At 41.5% G+C, this 23,565-nt stretch overlaps 1 protein-coding gene across 1 annotated transcript in view; it reads right to left on the bottom strand.

Annotated features, from left to right (window-relative positions):
• Nucleotides 1-1,508: 1,508 nt before the first annotated feature.
• The window catches only part of LOC112254925 (interferon-induced protein 44), a 28,784-nt gene continuing 6,727 nt past the window's right edge, over nt 1,509-23,565 (bottom strand). The window contains exons 2-8 of the mRNA XM_024427902.2: nt 20,185-20,271; nt 19,887-19,920; nt 15,446-15,650; nt 3,810-3,959; nt 3,509-3,680; nt 3,237-3,337; nt 1,509-2,933 (exon numbers count right to left, since the gene is read on the bottom strand). Coding sequence (XP_024283670.1) covers nt 2,760-2,933; nt 3,237-3,337; nt 3,509-3,680; nt 3,810-3,959; nt 15,446-15,650; nt 19,887-19,920; nt 20,185-20,230 — 882 coding nt within the window. The 5' untranslated portion in view covers nt 20,231-20,271 and the 3' untranslated portion in view covers nt 1,509-2,759. The remainder of the gene's footprint in view (nt 2,934-3,236; nt 3,338-3,508; nt 3,681-3,809; nt 3,960-15,445; nt 15,651-19,886; nt 19,921-20,184; nt 20,272-23,565) is intronic.

Below are 23,565 nucleotides of genomic sequence, written 5' to 3' on the forward strand. Positions count from 1 at the left end.
TCCAAACCACTTATTGTTGAATTAGCGATTTCCAACTTGTTGTGTAATGTTTATGTCCAATGGCCGATGAGCACCGGTACATTTTATCTATAATTTCTCTTCATATGACAAGGATTGAAAAGGATTTGCCAATAGATTGTCGACGTGATTCATGATGATGACTACTTGTCGGGCTTGCTAGCTAAGATTTTAAAAGTATGATGTTTGGGGCTCCCGAGTGGTGCAGCGGTCTAAGGTGCTGCATCTCAGTACTAGATGCGTCACTACAGACCCTGGTTTGATTCCAGGCTGTATCACAACTGGCTGTGATTGGGAGTCCCAGAGTGTGGCGCATAATTGGCCCTGCGTCGTTAGGGTTTGACCGGGGTAGGCCGTCAAGGATTGAACCCTTTTTGTCAATTTTCACCTAAAAAGACATACCCAAATCTAACTACCTGTAACTCAGGCCCTGAAGCAAGGATATGCATATTCTTGGTACAATTTGAAAGGAAACACTTTGTAGTTTGTGTAAATGTGAAAGGAATGTAGGAAAATATAACACAATAGATCTGATAAAAGATAATTCAAAGAAAAAACCAACTGTTCTTTTGTATTTTTTTATACCATCATCTTTGAAATGCAAGAGAAAGTCCATCATGTATTATTCCAGCCCAGCTGCAATTTAGATGTTGGCCACTAGATGGCAGCATTGTATGTGAAAAGTTTTAGACAGATCCAATGAACCATTGCATTTATTTTCAAAATCTTGTATCAAGACTGCCCAAATGTGCCTAATTGGTTTATAAATAACTTTTCATGTTTCAAAACTGTGCACTCTCCTCAAACAATAGCATGGTATTCGTTCACTGTACTAGCTACTGTATATTGGACAGTGCAGTTAGATTAACAGTATTTTAAGCTTTCTGCCAATATCAGATATGTCCATGCCCTGGGAAATGTTCTTGTTACTTATAACCTCATTCTTATAACCTATTCGCATTAGCATGCATTAGCTCAACGTCCCGCAGGGGACCCAACGATCCTGAAGAAGTTTTAACTGACTTGCGTAGTTAAATAAAGGTTAAATAAATAACAATGAAATAAAAATTCCATAAAGTTACATTAGAAGTGCCCATCCATGAAGGCTCAAGGTCATTGGCCACAGATAAAATTATGTCAAATCACATTATATCTACCGTACCTTTGATTAGACTGATCATGTTAACATTTTTTATTTTATTTAAACAGGTAAGTCAGTTAAGAACACATTTTTATTTACAATGACAGTTTGTGATGCAGCCTGGATTCAACCAGGTAATGCAGTAACGCCTGAATTTACAAGCCCTCCCTGTAGATTTTGTGGCGACGTAGTGTCCCCATGAGTGACAGAACTCTGAGCCAATCACGGCGCAACTAGAGAACATTTACCAACCCCTACACTCCGTATTTTCAGCTAACCACAGAAAGCACTGAGTTAGGCTGAAACACCTGCATTTTGGTGCTGCCGTAGTCAAGAAAGCAAAAAAGAGAATGTTTGTATGCGGCTTTATTAACTCAATATATATATATATGTATTTTACATTGTTTGCAAACTGATATATGACACATATTAATGCCCAAATAGCATGCAAAACAGTCCAATTTTTTTTTAACCAGTCCTATGGGACTGTTCTCTCTGCTACTGCACGGCAAGCGGTACCAATGCACCAAGTTTGGAACCAACATGACCCTGAACAGCTTCTACCCCCAAGCCATAAGACTGCTTAATAGTTAGTCCGGGTAGTGTTAACTATTTAACTATCTGCATTGACGAGTTTTTCACTAACACGTTTGACTCATCTGCTGTTACTGTTTATTATATATCCTGTTATCCTGTAGTCACTTTATCCCTACCTATATGTACATATCTTCCTCAATTACCTTGTACCCCTGCACATTGACTTGGTACTGGTACCCCGTGTATATAGCCAAGTTGTCGTTGCTCAATGTGTATTTATTTCTCGTGTTATTTTTCTATTATTTCTCTTCTTTTTGTCTCTGCAATGTTGGGAAGTGCCAGTAAGTAAGCATTTCACTGTTAGTCTACATCTGTTGTTTACGAAGCATGTGACAAATACTATATGATTTGATTCTATCCTATAGGATTTTATCTTATAGGATCCTATAGGAATCCAATACAAGAATTCAATAGAAAAATCCCATCAGATTTTGGAACCAGTCCTATTGGAATCCTTTAGGATAGGTTCCAAAATCTTCTAGGATTTTCTATTGGATTCTAAATTGAATTTGTAGTGAAATCCTATATATATATATATTTTTACCAGGGAAAAGCATAAAAAACACAACTATAACATCACATCAAATATTGAAAAGTACAATGATTGATATAAAATCAATGTGAGTTATCTGCATCATGTTTTTGCAATATAGCAAGAATATTAGCTTATCTAATGCAAGTGTTCACTGTTGGGTGTTACATGTATAGTTTAAAGTAGTATAATGCATATCCAGTGCATGCACATTCTTTCAAGGTGTTTGTCACGCAGGTGCATATTGTGGCTTTAAACAGTATATTTAGGCTTTTATATTAAGTTAAATGATACAACCACAATATGAAAAAAATGTGAAGGACAACTTTCCCTCCAATGTTACTTTATCCTGCCTTGAAAACAAATGTCCTATTTCCTATGGGGGAAAAAGACTACATTGACCTTGAATTACTCTGAAATCAAATCTAGGCTATGTACTGCATGGCTCTCTAATCTCCTAGCGTGTGACACTCATGCATGTTGTTGGAGGTCCCAGATGTAGTCGTTGGCGAAGTTCATAATCTGAGTCATAGCGTTCAGGATCAGGATGTCCATGTCGTCATCCATCATCCCCTCCTCATGGTAGTTCTTCACAGGCAGGATGCAGTTCATTGGAACGCCCAGCTCATTACTGCAGATCTGCATCTGAGAAACGATGAAGACAAAAAGGGCTGGTTAAATTTAGCATGAGGGATGATCTTTGGATCAGCTCAGCACAACCAAGATTTAACGGTCGCTTTCCAGGTTGACTATATTGCAGATGTTGCATTACATCAACCAATTGCGTGCCATGTCATCAACTGTACCTTTGGGCATCAAAGGTACAGCTTTATCATATGATGTGGTCAGCTGATATGTAAAATCTTATCCGGGCATTGTGAGATTTGGCAATGTAGTCAGCCTGGAACGTGGCCATTGTGAAATTTCATCAGCTCTGCAGTGATTTACCTTCTCTTTGATTGCCTTGCTGTAGTAGATTCTCTTCACATCCCTGTTCACCAGCTCACAAGCCTTGTCTGGCATGGTCATGACAACAACTTGAGGGATTTCTGCCGTAGAAATGTAGAATTAATTAATAGAAGGACTAACTTAGGTAATACTGTCATGTAATATTAAAAAGTCAAAAACTACTACAGCTGAATACCCAACCACGGTTACAGTTACAATTGAGATTAGATTACAAACGCTAAAAAACAAAAGGGTTTGATGAGCTTACTTACGCAGTTTACTGGCTTCTGCCCTGATGTGTTTCATCTTGTCTATGACATCCTTATTCATGCGAGAGATTGTGTCTGCTGTCACAATACTGACCAGACAGTGAGTTTTGTCACTTAAACTGGGATTCTGAATGTATTCTTCTTTTTGGTCCGATAGCGGGTGTAAAGGATTGAACTGGCCAAGGAAAGATAAAACTTGTCAGATGATACTACTTTGTTTACATCTAATTCATTTTAATCTTTGGCTAGTGTGTGTGTGTGTGTGTGTGTGCGTGCTGGTGTGTGTTTATGACTTCTGAATTACCTCATAGCCCTCAGGTAGATGGCCCTTCAGAGCATTGATGATGTCATCAGGGTGCAACCCATTTGTCTGTGTCTCCAGACCCATGACATCATTGAATGCAAAGGGCAGACGTTTTTCTCCTTTTCGGCCTTGAAAGTAGTGTGTCTTATACTAAAAAGAAACATTTTATTTTAATAACATCACTTAAATGTTTATGTTTGAAGATAATTATAGATATAGAATTATAGATAAATAATTATCTATAAATGATAGATTATAGAACTCGGAAACATAATAAAACATCCCGACTGCACAAATATATAATTTATTTGGGACACAATACCCCAAAATGTGCAAAGTGCAAAAAGGTGCACAAAGTAAACGTGCAAGACTAACGTTTCGGTTTACTCAACTGAAAGTATGTAATTTAACAGTAGAATTAAGAAATAAGGCCAGAGGGGGTGTGGTATATGGCCAATATATCATGGTTAAGGGCTGTTCTTTGGCATGACGCAACATGTGGTAGGAACTTCACTGGACATTATGCAAACTGGAAACCACATATCCTGAGGCTGCATTTATTGTAGCTGGGGATTTTAACAAAGCAAATTTGAGGAAAAGGCTGCCTAAATTCTATCAGCATATTGACTGGAGTACACTCGCTGCTAAGACACTAGACCACTGTTACTCTAACTTCTGGGATGCTACAAGGCCCTCCCCGTCCTCCTTTCGGCAAATCTGACCACGACTCCATTTAGCTTCTCCCTTTAGGCAGAAACTCAAACAGGAAGTACCTGTGCTAAGGACTATTCAACGCTGGTCTGACCAATCGGAATCCAATCGGAATCCACGCTTCAAGATTGTTTTGATCATGCGGACTGTGATATGTTCCCGGGTAGCCAATCGGAATCCACGCTTCAAGATTGTTTTGATCATGCGGACTGTGATATGTTCCCGGGTAGCTTCCGAGAATAATATTGACGAATTCACTGAAATGATAACTGAGTTTATTAGGAAGTGTATAAGAGAGGTTGTACCCACTGTGACTATTAAAACCTACCCTAGCCAGAAACCGTGGATAGATGGCAGCATTTGCGCAAAACTGAAATCGTGAACCACCACATTTAAACATGGCAAGGTGACTGGGAATATGGAAGAATAGAAAAAGAGTAGTCATTCCCTCCAAAAGGCAATAAGGCAAAAAGTCAGTATAGAGACAAAGTGGAGTTGCATGGACTGTATGCGTACCAAACAACCCCGCTTCAGGCTTGGGCAGTGGCTATGGTAAAAAGGAAAGGAAGCCACTACATTCAAGTCAAAAAAACTCTGTGAAGGATTACTATCAGAAGGAAACGGTTCGGACACACGATATCAATGGCTCTGTTAGAGACGATTTGGACATATTTGTATAAAAGACTGAAAGACTTTTAATTGGAATGTTTGATAAACTTGGGAATGGAATTCAAAACACAGCGTTGTGAAAACAATTTAAGAATAAAAGTTTAAGTTTGGGAAACACTGAGATCCTACATTCAAGTCAAAAAAACAATGTAGCCTAATCTTATGTCTAATATTTGGCGCTTGGAAGGAATTGAACTAACCTGGAAATGCAATGCATCAACAATGAATCTAAAGATACTGGGAATGGTCTTTGAACTTCATTAAAGGGACAACTTATAATGGGATGAAATGTTTAAAAACGCATCAAAAATGCCGAACTTGCACATGTTCAATTCAAAATGGGTCAATATGCTGAAATGGAAGACTGTGTTTTTAAAGCATTTAAAGGTCTAAAGGGGCATTACGTTTAACAATCAAAAACCAACAACTGTGTCATTGTAAATTGAGTGAACTAAAAGTGAATGATGGAGGATGAAATCCCAAATAAGACTCCACTGGAGAGGGCAGAGGAGCATCTAAATTCACTCTATGTAGCCCGGAGAGGCAAACTTTGAGTGTGTACATGCAAAATGAATTAAATAAAAGCCCTTTTTGTTGATGGAGGAAACATTGAAACTGTGGATGAGAGTCTTGAAGCATTTCATGCTGTTCTCAATGACTTTAAGAAAGCTCATGATTCTGTGCTAGAGCTGGTCACAGAGGAGGAACAGGAGAGCATGAACTATTATCAACCAAGAATGAGAACTTATGAACATTTCCTTAAAGAAATATGGAAATATGGAAAAAAGCTGAAATCGAGCCCCAAACGCTCATTGAACCACACGACAGCATTTCCAATGTGTCAAAAACATCAAGTAAAACAAAGTATTCTAAGACTGCTTCCTCAGTGTCCTCTGCACGCCTAAAAGCTGAGGCAGAACGAGCAGCTCTACTAGCTCGCCAAGCATCATTACAGGACAAGCATGCATTGGAACTGGAGAAAGCTCAACTGGAACAACAGAAAGCTCAACTGAATGTTAGGATGGAAAAAATGGCACTGGAAACGGACATCGCAGCATATAATGCCAAACTGAAGGTTCTGGAGAGTGTTGAGTCAACTTCTCAATCCCATGCTGTGGCAGCCCATTTTCTAAGCCAAGAAGATGGAATGAACTCTTATTTTGAGAACCAGGAACCCGAGGTCTATAAGGAACCTGAACCATCACCTGTTGAGTTTGCTGCATTAGGTGCAGTTCCAAAGACCCCACTACAAAGAGTTTTACAACAACTGACCACAAAGCCATCAAAACCTATTCAGAAAACAGTCATAAACCACACCCTTCAGCAGCCAACATCAAGGTCTAGCAATCAACACAGAATCAACACTGTGGGTATCAGCCATAATACCAGCCATGATAATCTCTCTACTGTCATTCAAAGGCAGATACGAGGGGTGTAGCAGTAAAGTGGGAGGAGACTGTCAGCAGTGCTCTTGTTTCACTGGAAGCTGGTGAAGATACCGGGGCCGGTACAGATTGTGCACTTGCGATTGTGCCAGTTCAAGTAAAGATGGCAAATGGAAGCAAGTCTGCGTTAACCTATGCATTTCTCGATTCTGGTAGCTCAGCAACATTTTTTACGGAGAGACTCATGAGGCAGTTGCAAGCTAAAGGCAGTGAGACTGAAATTCTGCTACGCACAATGGGGCAGGAGAGTCCTACCAAGAGCTTTGAGATATCTGGATTAGAGATTGGCAATGTGGAAGGTGACACATTTCTTGCATTACCAAAGGTCTACACCTAAAATAAGATCCCAGTGACAAGAGAGAATATTCCCACTCAGAAAGATCTCAAAAGTTGGCCATACCTGAAAGAGATTCAGTTGAAGGAAATTGACGTCGAACTCCTGATTGGCGTAAATGCTCCAAAGGCAATGGAACCCTGGCAAATCATACATAGTCAAGGCAACGGACTGTATGCAGTGCAAACCCTCTTTGTATGGGTGATGAACGGTCCTCTTAACAATTGTACCATGGCAGAAGAATCTGGGCATCCTACGGTGATGGCCAATCGTATCTCAATGGCCGACCTGGGGGTTCTTCTTGTAAATCAGTACAACCATGACTTCCCTGAGAGAGGGTATGAAGTGAGATGTCAGCTGAGGATCGTAGGTTTATGGAGATCGTATCAAGCTCCATAACCCTCAAAGACCATCACCACTACTTACCGTTGCCCTTTCGCAAAAAATATGTAGTCCTGCCAAACAATCCTGACATGGCAAAGCAGCGGGCTCTAAATATTATCAGGAAGTTCAAGAAGGACAAAGGTTACGCTGCAGAGTACAAAGGCTTCATGGAAGAGATGATAACAAAAGGTTACGCCGAGAAGGTACCACAAGAACAGCTCCTCAGAAAGGCAAGGTATGGTACATACCACACCATGGTGTTCACCATAAGCGCAAAGGAACGATACGAGTGGTGTTTGACTGTTCATCATCCTATAAAGGTACATCTCTTAGCAGTGAACTCCTTCAAGGCCCTGACCTGGCAAACACGTTATAGGAGTCTTGCTAAGATTTCGTCAAGAGCACATTGCCATGATGGCAGACATCAAAGGAATGTTCCATCAAGTACGTGTCCATGAAGATTACTTAGACTTCCTGCGATTCCTATGGTGGCCGGACGGTGATACTAACAAAAGATTGGAGGAGTACAGAATTACGGTGCATCTTTTTCGTGCTATATCCTCTCCAAGTTGTGCAAACTTTGCACTGCGAAAGACTGCAGAAGACAACTGTGAGAGGTACGATGAAGAGGTGATTCAAACAGTCAAGTCCAACTTCTATGTTGATGACTGCCTCAAGTCAGTGGCCACAGAAGAACAAGCCATATCTCTCACAAAAAATCTCAGGGATTTGTGCTCTCAGGGTGGGTTCAAATTGACCAAGTGGATCAGCAACAGCCGCACTGTGCTGGTTTCTATCCCTGATGAACACAAAGCCAAGCAGATAAAATAACTGGACCTGGACAGAGAAAAGCTGCCTGTTGAAAGAGCACTTGGAATCCGATGGAACATTGAAAGTGATGCATTAACCTTCTGAGTCACTGTCAAGAACAGAGTCCACAAGAAGAGGTATTCTCTCAACTGTCAGCTCTATTTATGATCCATTAGGTTTCCTCGCCCCATTCGTATTAAAGGCAAAGCAAATTCTTCAAGTGCTCTGCAAGCGAAAGTGTGGATGGGACAAAGTCATCCATGAAGAACACTCTATTTCATGGAAGAGATGGCTCTCAGAGCTGGAACAGCTCTCCAGATTCCAGATAGACAGGTGTATGATGCCTGAGAACTTTGGTCAAGACGGCACAGCTGCATCACTTCGGTGATGCAAGTGAACAAGGTTATGGCACGGCAAGCTACCTTAGGTTCACAAACGGTATGGAAAAGGTTCACATTGCATTCATGGGAAATCAATCACTCAAGCAGATGACAATCCCCAGACTGGAAATTGCTGCAGCAACATTGGCAGTGCGAGTGGACAGGATGTTAAGGTTGGAGCTCCAGATTGAACTTGAGGAGTCAACTTTTTGGACGGACAGCCAGTCTGTGCTAAAATACATCCGCAATGATACCAAGAGATTCCATACCTTTGTGGCTAATAGGTCACGGATCATAGCAACCCTATCGAAAGCAAAACAGTGGAGGTATTTGATCTCCAAACACAACCCAGCCGATGATGCCTCAAGAGGATTACATGTTGAAATGTTCCTGAACTCAAAGAGATGGCGCATACTCACGAAGGAAATGGAAGCAAGTACAATATATCACTGACCTCGTCTGGAAGAGATGGATCAGGGAGTATCTTCCACTTATGCGGAACAAGTGGAACAAAACTAAGAGAAACTTCAGTTCTGGTGACCTCGTGGTCATCGTCGATGACACCGCCCCAAGGAACACTTGGCTAATGGGGCGTGTGAGGAGGCTTTGCCAGGGACCAAAGGTCTTGTCCGGAGCGTCATGGTTAGGCTTTGCCAGGGACCAAAAGGTCTTGTCCGGAGCGTCATGGTTAAGGACCAATATTTTACAGAGACCTATCAATAAACTCTGTCTGCTCCTTGAGGCGACGGAGTGAAACACACACACACACACACAGTGCTCCATTTTAGAATCACGTGCACCTCTGATTCATTGATGTCGTACTGTTACATTCTTTGATGTCATAGTCATACATTTTTGGACGTCAAACTCTTGACATTTTTGGAAGTTGAACACCTTTACACTTCAACTCAGACTGAGATCTATGGACTATTTTCCTATATGGCACCTTGTATATTTTTATATAGCTATGAACTGTAATAGTGCTGGTATTCTGGTATAGAATATTTTGTATTGGCTCTACGTAATTGTTGTGCATTCAGTGCAGTCAACAATTAGGGGCCGGTATGTTAGAGCCGATTTGGACATATTTGTATAAAAGACTGAACATGCGGAGCTCCATGTATATTTGTGTAAATATATTAATGTATATGATATATTAGTTAATTAATATTATGATTTATATTTACCTGATTGAGATATATTAATTTGTTAGTGTAATTCAGTTTTTGGCCCCTCTTGCCTATTCATTGTATTGTGGTACGTGTGTTAGGATAAAGGCAGGAAGTTGGGCCTTCGGGGGATAGAGTCCTTGCTAGATGCGGGAGCAGTATAGTTTTTTTACCATACAGACATACATACAGGTCATAATATGTATTTTTCATATCAAATAATCTATGCTTTAAGTTGATTGGAGAATCATTTATTTGTTAGATATAAGAAGAATAAACATTTTTGTTGCACCATATCCCTGGATGTCATTGAATGTTTGGCCGTTTGGAAACATTGAGTGTGGACTGTATGCGTACCAAACAACCCCCGCTTCAGGCTTGGGCAGTGGCTATGGTAAAAAGGAAAGGAAGCCACTACAGGCTCAGACACAAGACGTATGTGGCAGGGTCTACAGACAATCACGGGACTACAAAAGGAAAACCAGCCACATCGCGGAAAGTTTCACTTTGAAATAAATATGTGGAACTCAACATCCGCTGCGCCTTGGTCCCGTTCTTACGACAACCGTGACAAGAATATCCCACCAAAAGAGGACCAAGAAGCGTGTCCACAAGGTAAAGGAGTTTTGGACATGGGAAGAAGTGATGGGTGGATGCGAAACTCTTCCTTGGCGGCAGACGGAAGATAATAATGGAGTACAGCGACGACACCAGGGTTTGCAGCCACAGAAAGCCCAAGGACAACCCCAAGATTTTTTTTTTTCGGGGGGTGGCATAAGGGGTGGCCGGTCGAGCAGCGGAGAGTGAATGAGCGGGTCATCAGTCCGGTGCCATTTGTGATGGCTCCACGCACCAGATCTCCAGTGCGCCTCCCCAGCCCGATATGTCCTATGCCGGTTCCTCGCACTCGCCATGAGGAGCGTGTCGTCAGTCCGCTGCCAAAGAAACCCCAAGATTATTTTTGGGGGGGACACATGGAGCTGGGAGAGGCAGAGACGATCAGGGAGGGAAGAGCCAGAGACCGTCAGGGAGGCAATGGAGAAGTTGGGAGAGATGTTGTGCAAGTGTGTTCTGCTCAACATTCGACCAGAGGATCTGGTTAGCAGTCTGGTGAAACCTGTGCCGGCTCCACACATTTGGACTCCATTACACCTCCCAGTCCGGTACGTCCTGTGCCTCATCCCCGCACTCGCCCTGGAGTGCGTGTCATCAGTCCGGTGCCACCTGTACCGGCTCCACGCACTAGGCCTCCAGTGCGCATTCCCAGTTCAGAGCTTCCGGCGACGGTTCCCAGTCCAGAGCTTCTGGCGACGGTTCACGGTCTGGAACCTCTGGCTATGGTCCGGAACCTCCGGTGGCGGTCAACGGTCCGGAACTTCCAGGCAAGGCGTCCCTGGCAGGAGCCTTCCTCTGCGCCGGTGCCCAGTCCAGGCAAGGCGTCCAGCCCGCTCCATGTCAGGAGCCCTCCTCTGCGCCGGTGTCCAGTCCCGCTCCAAGGCTGGAGCCTTCCTCTGCGCCGGTGCCCAGTCCAGGCACGGCGTACAACCCAGCTCCATAGCCGGAGTCCTCCTTTGCACCGGTGCCCAGTCCAGGCACGGCATCCAACCCAGCTCAATGGCCGGAGTCCTCCTTTGCACCGGTGCCCAGTCCAGGCACGGCGTCCAACCCAGCTCCATAGCCGGAGTCCTCCTTTGTGCCGATGCCCACTCCAGGCACGGCGTTCAGCCCGGCGCGACAGCGGGATCTGGGCGGGGGCTACGACCTACACCGGAACCGCCACCAACACTAATCACCCCTCTACTCTCCCCATTTTTGGTTTCAGGTTTTGCGGTCGGAGTCCGCACCTTTGGCCGGGGGTACTGTCACGCCCTGACCATAGAGAGCCCTTGTTTCTCTATTGTGTCAAACACACCTAACTAACATCTCTCTCATTTCTCTCTCTCCCAACATATCCATCGCCACCCTGACGGTCTCTGGCTCTTCAGGGTGAGTACGAGGAGCTGGCACAGATGGCAACGGACTGATTTCCCGCTCTTCCACACTCCGCCGACCAAGCCCCCCCCCCCAAAGAATCTTGGGGTTTCTGTGGCCGTGGTCCCCGGGGTCATCGCTGTCCTTCCACCTTCCCTGGTGTCTCCTTCCAAGGAAGGGTCTCACAACCTCCCATGATCTCCTCCCAGGTCCAAAACTGGTGGGATATTCTGTCACGAACATGAGGAGAGACGGACCAAGGCGCAGTGTGTGTTGAGTTCCACATATTTATTTCAAAGTGAAACTAAAACAAATCAAAAAACAAGCAACGAAACGTGACTACGTGGTGCACATGCACAAACACAAAACAATATCCCACAAACACAGGTGGGAAAAATAGTTACCTAAATATGATCCCCAATTAGAGACAACGATTACCAGCTGCCTCTAACTGGGAACCATACAAAACACCAACATAGAACATTTAAACTAGAACACCCCCTAGTCACACCCTGACCTACTACACCATAGAGAAACAAGGGCTCTCCATGGTCAGGGCGTGACAGATATTACTTGTTAGAGTTTGCTGCACTGTTGGAACTAGAACCACAAGCATTTCGCTATACCAGCGAAAACATCTGCTAAACGGGTGTATGTGACCAATAAAGTTGGATTTGATTTGGCCATATATCACAAGCCCCGAGGTGCTTTATTGCTATTATAAACTGGTTACCAATGCATTTAGAGCAGTAAAAATAAATGTTGTCATACCCGTGGTATACGGTCTGATACACCACAGCTGTCAGCCAATCAGCATCAGCCCCCTCCAATCCCCCCCTTTTTCCTCAGAAAAGTCTCAATTCGTTGGGTCATGGACTCTACAAGGTGTCAAAAGCATTCCATAGGGATGCTTCCCACAGTTTTGTCAACTTGACTAGATGTTTGGGTGGTGGACCATTCTTGAAACACACGGTAAACGGTTGAGCGTAAAAAAAAAGCAGCAGCATTGCAGTTCTTGATACAAACCGGTGCATCTGGCCCCTACTACCATACCCCGTTCAAAGGCACTTACAGTACATCTTTTGTCTTGCCCATTCACCCTCTGAATGGCACACATACACAATCTATGTCTCTCAAGGCTTAAAAAATCCTTATTTAACCTGTCTCCTCCCCTTTATCTACACAGATTGAAGTGGATTTAACAAGTGACATCAATAAGGGATCATAGCTTACACCTGGATTCACCTGGTTCAATCTGTCATGGAAAGAGCAGGTGTTCATAACGTTTAGTACACTCAGTGTATATAAAACAATGAATCCCTATGTGAAATATTAATGGTACATTTGAAGATCAGGAAGTTGGTTTAACGCGTTGCAATCTTGATATGATGGGGCCTCATGCGGGGGAATTTTTTTGTACACTCATTTTTCCCATGTTTCCAACAGTGTGCAGTTTCTATCCTGTCCATTATCCTACTTTTTGAAACCTACACATCTGTGACTGACTATGCTTTGTATTAAAGACCCAGTGCAGCCATTTTTAGCTCCATATCAAATAATTTCTGGGTAACAGTTAAGTACCTTACTGTAATAGTTATCCATTATGAAACCAAAATAGAAAGTCAGAATTTTGCTAGGACTGTCTGGGAGCTGGTGTGAGTGAGGGGCCTGATTGGAGGGCCTACTAGGAGAGATGCAGTGCCTTGCGAAAGTATTCGGCCCCCTTGAACTTTGCGACCTTTTGCCACATTTCAGGCTTTAAACATAAAGATATAAAACTGTATTTTTTTGTGAAGAATCAACAAGAAGTGGGACACAATCATGAAGTGGAACGACATTTATTGGATATTTCAATTTTTTTTAACAAATCAAAAACTGAAAAATTGGGCGTGCAAAATTATTCAGCCCCTTTACTTTCAGTGCAGCAAACTCTCTCCAGAAGTTCAGTGAGGATCTCTGAATGATCCAATGTTGACCTAAATGACTAATGATGATAAATACAATCCACCTGTGTGTAATCAAGTCTCCGTATAAATGCACCTGCACTGTGATAGTCTCAGAGGTCCGTTAAAAGCGCAGAGAGCATCATGAAGAACAAGGAACACACCAGGCAGGTCCGAGATACTGTTGTGAAGAAGTTTAAAGCCGGATTTGGATACAAAAAGATTTCCCAAGCTTTAAACATCCCAAGGAGCACTGTGCAAGCGATAATATTGAAATGGAAGGAGTATCAGACCACTGCAAATCTACCAAGACCTGGCTGTCCCTCTAAACTTTCAGCTCATACAAGGAGAAGACTGATCAGAGATGCAGCCAAGAGGCCCATGATCACTCTGGATGAACTGCAGAGATCTACAGCTGAGGTGGGAGACTCTGTCCATAGGACAACAATCAGTCGTATATTGCACAAATCTGGCCTTTATGGAAGAGTGGCAAGAAGAAAGCCATTTCTTAAAGATATCCATAAAAAGTGTTGTTTAAAGTTTGCCACAAGCCACCTGGGAGACACACCAAACATGTGGAAGAAGGTGCTCTGGTCAGATGAAACCAAAATTGAACTTTTTGGCAATAATGCAAACCGTTATGTTTGGCGTAAAAGCAACACAGCTCATCACCCTGAACACACCATCCCCACTGTCAAACATGGTGGTGGCAGCATCATGGTTTGGGCCTGCTTTTCTTTAGCAGGGACAGGGAAGATGGTTAAAATTGATGGGAAGATGGATGGAGCTAAATACAGGACCATTCTGGAAGAAAACCTGATGGAGTCTGCAAAAGACCTGAGACTGGGATGGAGAATTGTCTTCCAACAAGACAACGATCCAAAACATAAAGCAAAATCTACAATGGAATGGTTCAAAAATAAACATATCCAGGTGTTAGAATGGCCAAGTCAAAGTCCAGACCTGAATCCAATCGAGAATCTGTGGAAAGAACTGAAAACTGCTGTTCACAAATGCTCTCCATCCAACCTCACTGAGCTCGAGCTGTTTTGCAAGGAGGAATGGGAAAGAATTTCAGTCTCTCGATGTGCAAAACTGATAGAGACATACCCCAAGCGACTTACAGCTGTAATCGCAGCAAAAGGTGGCGCTACAAAGTATTAACTTAAGGGGGCTGAATAATTTTGCACGCCCAATTGTTCAGTTTTTGATTTGTTAAAGTTTGAAATATCCAATAAATGTCGTTCCACTTCATGATTGTGTCCCACTTGTTGTTGATTCTTCACAAAAAAATACAGTTTTATATCTTTATGTTTGAAGCCTGAAATGTGGCAAAGGTCGCAAAGTTCAAGGGGGCCGAATACTTTCGCAAGGCACTGTATGTAACCTGAAAACTAGCTGTTATTGGCAGAGAGGCTTGGAACTCTCTTTGTTATTGGTCTATTAACATATACTGCCTGATGATGTCAAAAGGCAAGCCAAAACTCTGCCATGTTAAACCTGCTGATTAGAAGGTGCTGTGTAAATTGTATTTTCAACCAGCAACCATCAGTAAATAACGATCACATTTTTTCACGCTTTTACAGTGTTATTTTTATCAGCTGTTGTACAATATGATACAAAACACAGGAAACACGTAATTTAGACTGCACTGGGCCTCTTTGAAAGTGTGCAGATGACCACTCTTTGTTTCTATAAGTCTCTCTTCATGTCTCTGTTCTGCCTGTATGTGGCTCATGTCTTAGTGTACCAAGGTATATTAGGAAGCCATATCCCATACCTGAATGGTGTAGTTCAATTTATTAGGCAAACCAACTTACTTTCATGGTGAAACTTGTGCCAGAGGCAGCAGCTACCAGGGCAATATGTGTTGATCGTCCTTGGAAAACGTTGTTGACTGAGTTGATGAAGCTGGACTTCCCTGCACCGACTGGTCCATGTAGCAGGCATCTCAGCTGACCCACATCAGGATCACTCAGTTCAAAGTTCCTCAGTGCAGCCACCATGGCATCTCTCTCTAGTTTACTGTCAGATAAAATAAAGTGTTATTTCTGTAGCACATCTCATGGAAGACATACAGTATGGGTTATAACATATATCATATGCTACAACAGGGATGGCAACTCCAGTCCTCGGGGACCTCATTGGTGACACACTTTGGTCCAGCTCTAGCTGGCACACACCTGACTTCAATAATCAAATAGCTTCTTATTAAAGAGCAATTTCCAAGCAATAATTTTGCTAGGATTGTCTGGAAATGGTCTGAGTGGGGAGGGAAAAACTGAAAATTCTTGGCAGAGAGGTTTAGAACTCTAATGTCTAAGGGCCCACGGCTAGTTTTCTACTAAGCTAACATATGGAATTGTTTTAAGATGGTCATAACAATAATAATTTAGCTATTTATTTTAGGATCCCTGTAAGTATCCAAGAAATATATTTTAAAAAGTATTTGATGAATCATTGAATTTGGCCATACTGCTATTAGACCATAGAAACACATTGAATAACATATTCATACATGGTAAAACAGAAATGTATCCCCCAAAAATTGTCACGTTTGTAATAAGGACCAAGGCTCTTTTAATAAAGCAAAACTTCTAGGCAAAACAATAAACCAAAAACGAAAAGTAACATAAGTGGTGCAACTAGCACACACACACAATATCCCACAAACACAGGTGGGAAAACTGGCTACCTAAATATGATCCCCAATTAGAGGCAGCGATTACCAGCTGCCTCTAATTGGGAACCATACAAAACACCAACATAGAAATATTAAGCTAGAACACCCCCTAGTCACGCCCTGACCTACTACACCATAGAGAAACAATGGCTCTCTATGGTCAAGGCGTGACAGGTTTTTAAAAAATTGTCTGTCCTGTGACAATTTTGCTTAACATTTTTAAAAAATTGGTTTTCCATTTAAATGATAAAATATCATACAATTTCATGTCAACTCACATACAGAATAATGGTCCTGCTGCGTATGTATGACCACTAGTGCCGGGCAATGAAGTTATATCTACCGCGACCCTTTACAGGCATAGAACAGTAACATGACGATAGCGACAATTGATCATTTTTCAGACAATTAAACAAAGTCCGCATCAGAAGCATCTGTACCTTTTCAGATAGTAGAATTCTGCGGCGGCATAGAATGTTCATTAACACTTTACTTGACACACAAAGTAATAATATTTTATGGCACAGTCATAACCATGTCATAATTTTTATTTTATCTTTATTTAACTAGGCAAGTCAGTTAAGAACAAATTCTTATTTTCAATGACGGCCCAGGAACAGTGGGTTAACTGCCTGTTCAGGGGCAGAACGACAGATTTGTACCTTGTCAGCTCGGGGGTTTGAACTTGCAACCTTCCGGTTACTAGTCCAACACTCTAACCACTAGGCTACCCTGCTGCCCCCCACCCTGACAATGTGCCATAACCTGTTATAATATGGTCATAACTCTGTCATGACCCATAATATTTAGACCTGTTGTGACATATTGCGTTTTATGGCTGGTTATGACACCTACATAAGAGTGTCAAAACCCACAAAACCTACCACACAAGGCAAAACATTCCATTACACCATAGTATGTGTCAACAGTATATAGTTATATAATTTCAACAAAAAAATGTATTGACCATATTAAATTATCATTGTAATTGCGCACACATTGATATCAGACAAGCACCTACCCCAATGCTCTGTTGCTGATGACTGGAATGAATGCATGAGCAGATTTCAGGAGCAGGACAAGAACCCTCTTTTTGACTGATGATTGACATAAAGGCATATACAGTACATGATAGGCCTATCTGGCTTATATGAATATGATGGTCATAATGCTTCTTGACAGTGTCAGTGTATTTTCATAGTCCAAGTAAAGTGACACAGGGTGGTCATAATGCTTCACGATGGTGTCATAAAGTGTATTTTCCTCAAGTGATATAAAATATGATGCAAACATGGCTGTAAAGAATTTATTACAACAACAACAAATTATTTAAACACATTTTCAAACGCAAGTAAACTTCTTGGTAGGGAAAACATCTCATTTGAATAAATATGGGCTTTGACAATCTTTGACTATAAATATGGGCTTTGACTATAACAAGCATCTAGACATTTAGACTAACATTTAGTTTATACAGAGGAGATTTGTATAAACCTTGCTGTCTGTCTCTCTGACATTTGCTACATTGTTTTAATATAAAAAATTGATCTCCAGATGTCTCATAGTAATGAACGTGTCGGTATGAGACAGACAGGCAGGCAGCTTTTCTCAGCCAGTTGAAATCATGAATCACCATAATTGTGTTAGCTGTGTTGTTGGCTAGCTCCTCTGAACAAGTGTCCTGAAGAGTGAGCATATTTTCTATGCCAGGCGAAATCGCGCCTCATTAGCTCATTGTTATGGAAGTATTCAAATAAATGTCACTAGAAAACAACTTAAACAAAGGCAAATGCGGCTACTTTGCTGTTATTCTGGCTGCGCCTTTTGACTGTAAGTTAGCCATAGTTGGCTAGCTAGCAAGCAACGGATAAGAACATTGCCAGCCAGGGTGGCAATGGAACATTTAGAACGAATGACTGGGTCATATCCATAGATACAGAACAAAAAGACTGAATGACTGAGTCGAGTCTCTAGCAACCGAACCGATAGAACAAACAACCAGCCAACTTGGGTAGCAACCCTAGATTTGTGTCAGGACTATTTTTATTACATTTATTTTTTATTTCACCTTTTTATTTAACCATGTAAGCTAGTTGAGAACAAGTTCTCATTTACAACTGCGACCTGGCCAAGATAAAGCAAAGCAGTGTGACAGAAACAACAACACAGAGTTACACATAGCATAAACAAGCATACAGTCTATATACAGTGTGTGCAAATGGCATGAGTTGGTAAGGCAATAAATAGGCCATAGTAGCAAAGTAATTACAATTTAGCAGATTAACACTGGAGTGATAGATGAGCAGATAATGGTGTGTAAGTAGTGAACATGGTGTGCAAAAGAGCAGCAAAGTAAATAAAAACAATAAGGGGATGAGGTATGTAGATTGGGTGGGCTATTTACAGATGGACTATGTACAGCTGCAGCGATCGGTTAGCTACTCAGATAGCTGATGTTTTAATATGATGAAATAATATGAATAAATTGTGCTTTCTTTCTACTAACTGTCTTGGTAAGTAATTTAACCAACTTTAAAGTACTTTTTTTAGGAGACAGTGGTCTGTGCACAGGCAGGCTGCATGCAAGCAGCTCAAGATTATTTGATTGACAGTCAGTGGTGTAGTGCTATTTATTTTAGGTGAGTGATTTTAAAAAATATATTTTTATTATGTCATAATTTCCTCAAAGTTTGGACTGACCCTTATGGTACTGACAGGTGTCACCCATCTTCCCCATTATCCCCAGTGTATTTATACCTGGGTTCTCTGTTTGTCTGTTGCCAGTTCGTCTTGTTTCGTCAAGTCAACCGGCGGTTTTCCCGTACTCCTGTTTTGCTCTAGTCCCTATTTTCTAGTTTTCCCGGTTTTGACCATTCTGTCTACCCTGACCCTGAGCCTGCCTGCCGTTCTGTACCTTTCAGACTCTGCTATGGATTACTGACCTCTGCCTGCCCTTGACCTGTCATTTGCCTGCCCCCTGTTTTTGTAATAAACATTTGTTACTTTGAACTGTCTGCATCTGGGTCTTCTCCTGAGCCGTGTTAGTATTTATCACCTCTTCGATTTTTAAAAACAGCTAAAAGCATGCTATTACCGGCTAATGCAACTAGACACTAAATACTACAAAAATGTTGGCAAAGCTATTTTTGTCCTGACTACAAAGTGTTAGGTTTGGGGCAAACTAACAATAACTTGCATTAACAGAAACAATGGCTGCAAATAGATAACATGCCACAGAATGCTGCAGCAGCCCTCAAGGTGTGCCGCAGTATGACGCAACTTTTAAAGTAGGAACCCCTGTAGCCTATATTCTTCATCCTTCTCACCACCGCCAGGGAGAAGACAGGGAAGAAATGCCCATTTACCTACCTCTATGCTGCTATACATATTTATTTGGTTTGTCATTCTAATGTTTACATTTTTTTTTTTTTATGGTGATTACAAAAAAAATATTTAGAATTTATTATAATTCATTTTCCAGAAATAATATTTCCAACTCTGTGTATTCTCAAATTGAAAAAAGTGAGGGAGCTCCACTCCTTCATCCTCAATATTTGATCAGACAGTATAGTACTTACCCCCAACATGTTTTCCTCCATTCTTTGTCAAATTCTGTGTGACACACATGGGACACATTTTGATTAAGTTAACTTAATTATTGTTTTCCAGATTCCAATACCCCCATCTATAATTTTCAAAAGAATCTGATGATTTTGATTACACACAATAAATGAGAGTAGACTACAGTCGATGGTAAGTACTGCCTTGAGACTGTTGTCAATGCATGCTCTAAAACAGAGTATGCTGATTTCCAGAACAAGTGACAGGATATATTCACTTAAAGGGTATTTTACAGATATGTCATATGTCTCTTACCCTTCTTTGGTGGTGGTGGTGATGGTGTAGACGCTTCTCCGCCCATCTTTGCTTTTCAGAGAGGGAATATAAAAATACTATCCGAGTCTGCAAAGAGCGACATACAAACAGATATATGTTATGTATGTTCTGGGTGCCTCCTTGTTGCTGACAACTCAAGGATCGGAAACTGTTGCAAATTATGTGAAATACTGTAATACAATCAGTATACAATCAGTACAACATGTGGAACTATCATATAACTGCACTCAAAATGATGATGTCTGTATTTAAAACTATTTTTGCAGATCTACATTGAGAAAAGATGGTAGTTCAGCCTAGTGAAGAATTCTCCTTATGAGGTGGTGGAGAAGGTGGCTTCAGACATCGAGAAACTACTGACCAAGAAACGCAAAGCATAAGTCAGCAATTTGACCTCTATTTATTTCACAAAAAAACACATTACATTTAGGGGCAGTTTCACAGACAGATCAAGCCTGGTCCTGGAATTTAAAAAAGCTCAATGGCTTCATTGAAAATGCTATGGTGTATTTCTGTACAGGTTTTACCCCAGTGTTTTGCCCAAAGGCTAAGACTTTTATTTTTACATCCATGCTGGCCGGCACCAGGGGCTTTGCTAGGATTTGAGGACATTGGGGGCTCTGCCCAAAGTCAGAGGGGGAACCCTAGTAGTTGGGTCCTGGGGTTTCCCCAGAAGGAAAACAAAAATAATTTCAATAGCTAAATGCAGCAATCTGGTGCACTTCAAGATGAATGTCCAGCTAGCAGATATTGGACCTTATCAGGTTTCTAAATGTTTATTTAACTAGGCAAGTCAGTTAAGAACAAATTCTTATTTACAATGACTGCCTACTCCAACCAAACCTGGACTACACTGGGCCAATTGTGTGCTGCCCTATGGGACTCCCAATTACAGCCAGATGTGATACAGCCTGGATTTGAACCAGGTACTATAGTGACACTTCTTACACTGAGATGCAGTGCCTTAGCCCGCTGCGCCACTCAGGATTATACATTGGTTACAACTTCAAAGATACTTTGTTAGTTTACAATTGTACAATTTATTCTCTCTGCTTATAAAAACCACGAAGACTGGTGGAAATCCCCAAAACCAAGATTGTAATTTCTTCAACTCACACTTCGGAGGAACATACTGCATGGTAAGCTGGTGCGCATGAAGTGGTTCATCAGTTTTCAGTATGGAAAACGGCTGTGAGGATTTTCTACAATATTCACAACATATTGACACAATTACAATCTTTATAGAACCGACGTCGGGTTGAATTATTTGAATTCCATAAAATAAAAAAATAAAAATCAAATCACATGTTATTGGTCACATACACATGTTTATCAGATGTTATTGCGAGTGTAGCGAAATTATTGTGCTTCTAGTTCTGACCATGCAGCAATATCTAATAAGTCATATCTAACAATCCACAACAGATACCTAATAGACACAAATCTAAGTAAAGGAATGGAATATGAATATATAAATATGTGGATGAGCAATGACAGAGCGGCATAGGCTAAGACGCAATAGATAGTATAGAATACAGTTGAAGTCGGAAGTTTACATACACTTAGGTTGGAATCATTAAAACTAGTTATTCAACCACTCCACAAATTTCTTGTTAACAAACTATAGTTTTGGCAAGTCGGTTAGGACATCTACTTTGTGCATGACACAAGTCATTTTTCCCCAAAAAATGTACAGACAGATTATTTTACTTATAATTCACTGTATCACAATTCCAGTCATTGGAGGTGTACCTGAGGATATATTTCAAGGCCTACCTTCAAACTCAATGCCTCTTTGCTTGGCATCATGGGAAAATAAAAATGAATCATCCAAGACCTCCACAAGTCTGGTTCATCCTTGGGAGCAATTTCCAAATGTCTGAAAGTACCACGTTCAGTGGTACAAACAACAGCACGCAAGTATAAACACCATGGGACCACGCAGCCATCATACCGCTCAGGAATGAGACAGGTTCTGTCTCCTAGAGATGAACTTACTTTGGTGCGAAAAGTGCAAATCAATCCCAGAACTACAGTAAAGGACTTTGTGAAGATGCTGGAGGAAACAGGTACAGAAGTATATATATATCCACAGTAAAACGAGTCCTATATTGACCTGAAAGGCCGTTCAGCAAGGAAGAAGCCACTGCTCCAAAACCACCATAAAAAACTACTACAGTTTGCAACTGCACATGGGGACAAAGATTTTGAGAAATGTTCTCTGGTCTGATGAAACAAAAATAGAACTGTTTGGCCATAATGACCATCGTCATGTTTGGAGGAAAAAGGAGAGGTTTGCAAGCCGAATAACACTCTCCCAACCGTGAAGCACGGGGATGGCAGCATCATGTTGTGGGGGTGCTTTGCTGCAAGAGGGACTGGTGTACTTCACAAAATAGATGGCATCATGAGGGAGGAAAAATATGTGGATATATTGAAGCAACAATAATCAATACATTAGTCAGGAAGTTAAAGCTAGGTCGCAATGGGTCTTCCAAATGGACAATGACCCCAAGCATACTTCCAAAGTTGTGGCAAAATGGCTTATTAAAGACAGAAGAGTCAAGGTATTGGAGTGGCCATTACAAAGCCCTGACCTCAATCCGATAGAAAATTTGTGGGCAGGATTGAAAAGCGTGTGCGAGCAAGGAGGCCTACAAACCTGTCTCTGTTACACCAGCTCTGTCAGGAGGAATGGGACAAAATTCACACAACTTATTGTGGGAAGCTTGTGGAAGGCTTATATAAACTTATTAAAATAAAAGCTGAAATAAATAATTCTCTCTACTATTATTCTGACATTTCACATTCTTAAAATAAAGTGATGATCCTAACTGTCCTAAGACGGTGAATTTTTACTATGATTAAATGTCAGGAATTGTGAAAAACTGAGTTTAAATGTATTTTGCTAAGGTGTATGTAAACTTCCGACTTCAACTGTACATATGAGATGAGTAATGCAGGATATGTAAACATTATTAAAGTGGCATTATTAAAGTGACTAGTGTTCCATTTATTAAAGTGTCCAATGATTTCAAGTCTGTATGTATGTACTGTGGCAGACCGGGGGGTTGGGTCAAGATATTTACACAGATCAGACACGGACAGAGTATGATTAGCTCGAAAGAAAAGGATAGGTCTCCCCAATGAGACCCTCTCTGGGATACCGTCTTCTGGGCTCCAGGTCTTGATGTATCCTGTCGAGCACACAAACTCCCTCGTCTTAGCTCGGGCACCGTCTCCAACTACACGGAAGTCCCCTTACTTTCCCAGTCCTTCCCTGTGTGCTGCCCTTCTGGCAGCTTTATAGGGCTTGTAAAGCTGATGAACAATCAGCCCTTGATTACTCACTCCCCAATC

This window comes from Oncorhynchus tshawytscha, linkage group LG07 (genome assembly GCF_018296145.1).
Source record: "Oncorhynchus tshawytscha isolate Ot180627B linkage group LG07, Otsh_v2.0, whole genome shotgun sequence".
NCBI lineage: Eukaryota > Metazoa > Chordata > Actinopteri > Salmoniformes > Salmonidae > Oncorhynchus > Oncorhynchus tshawytscha.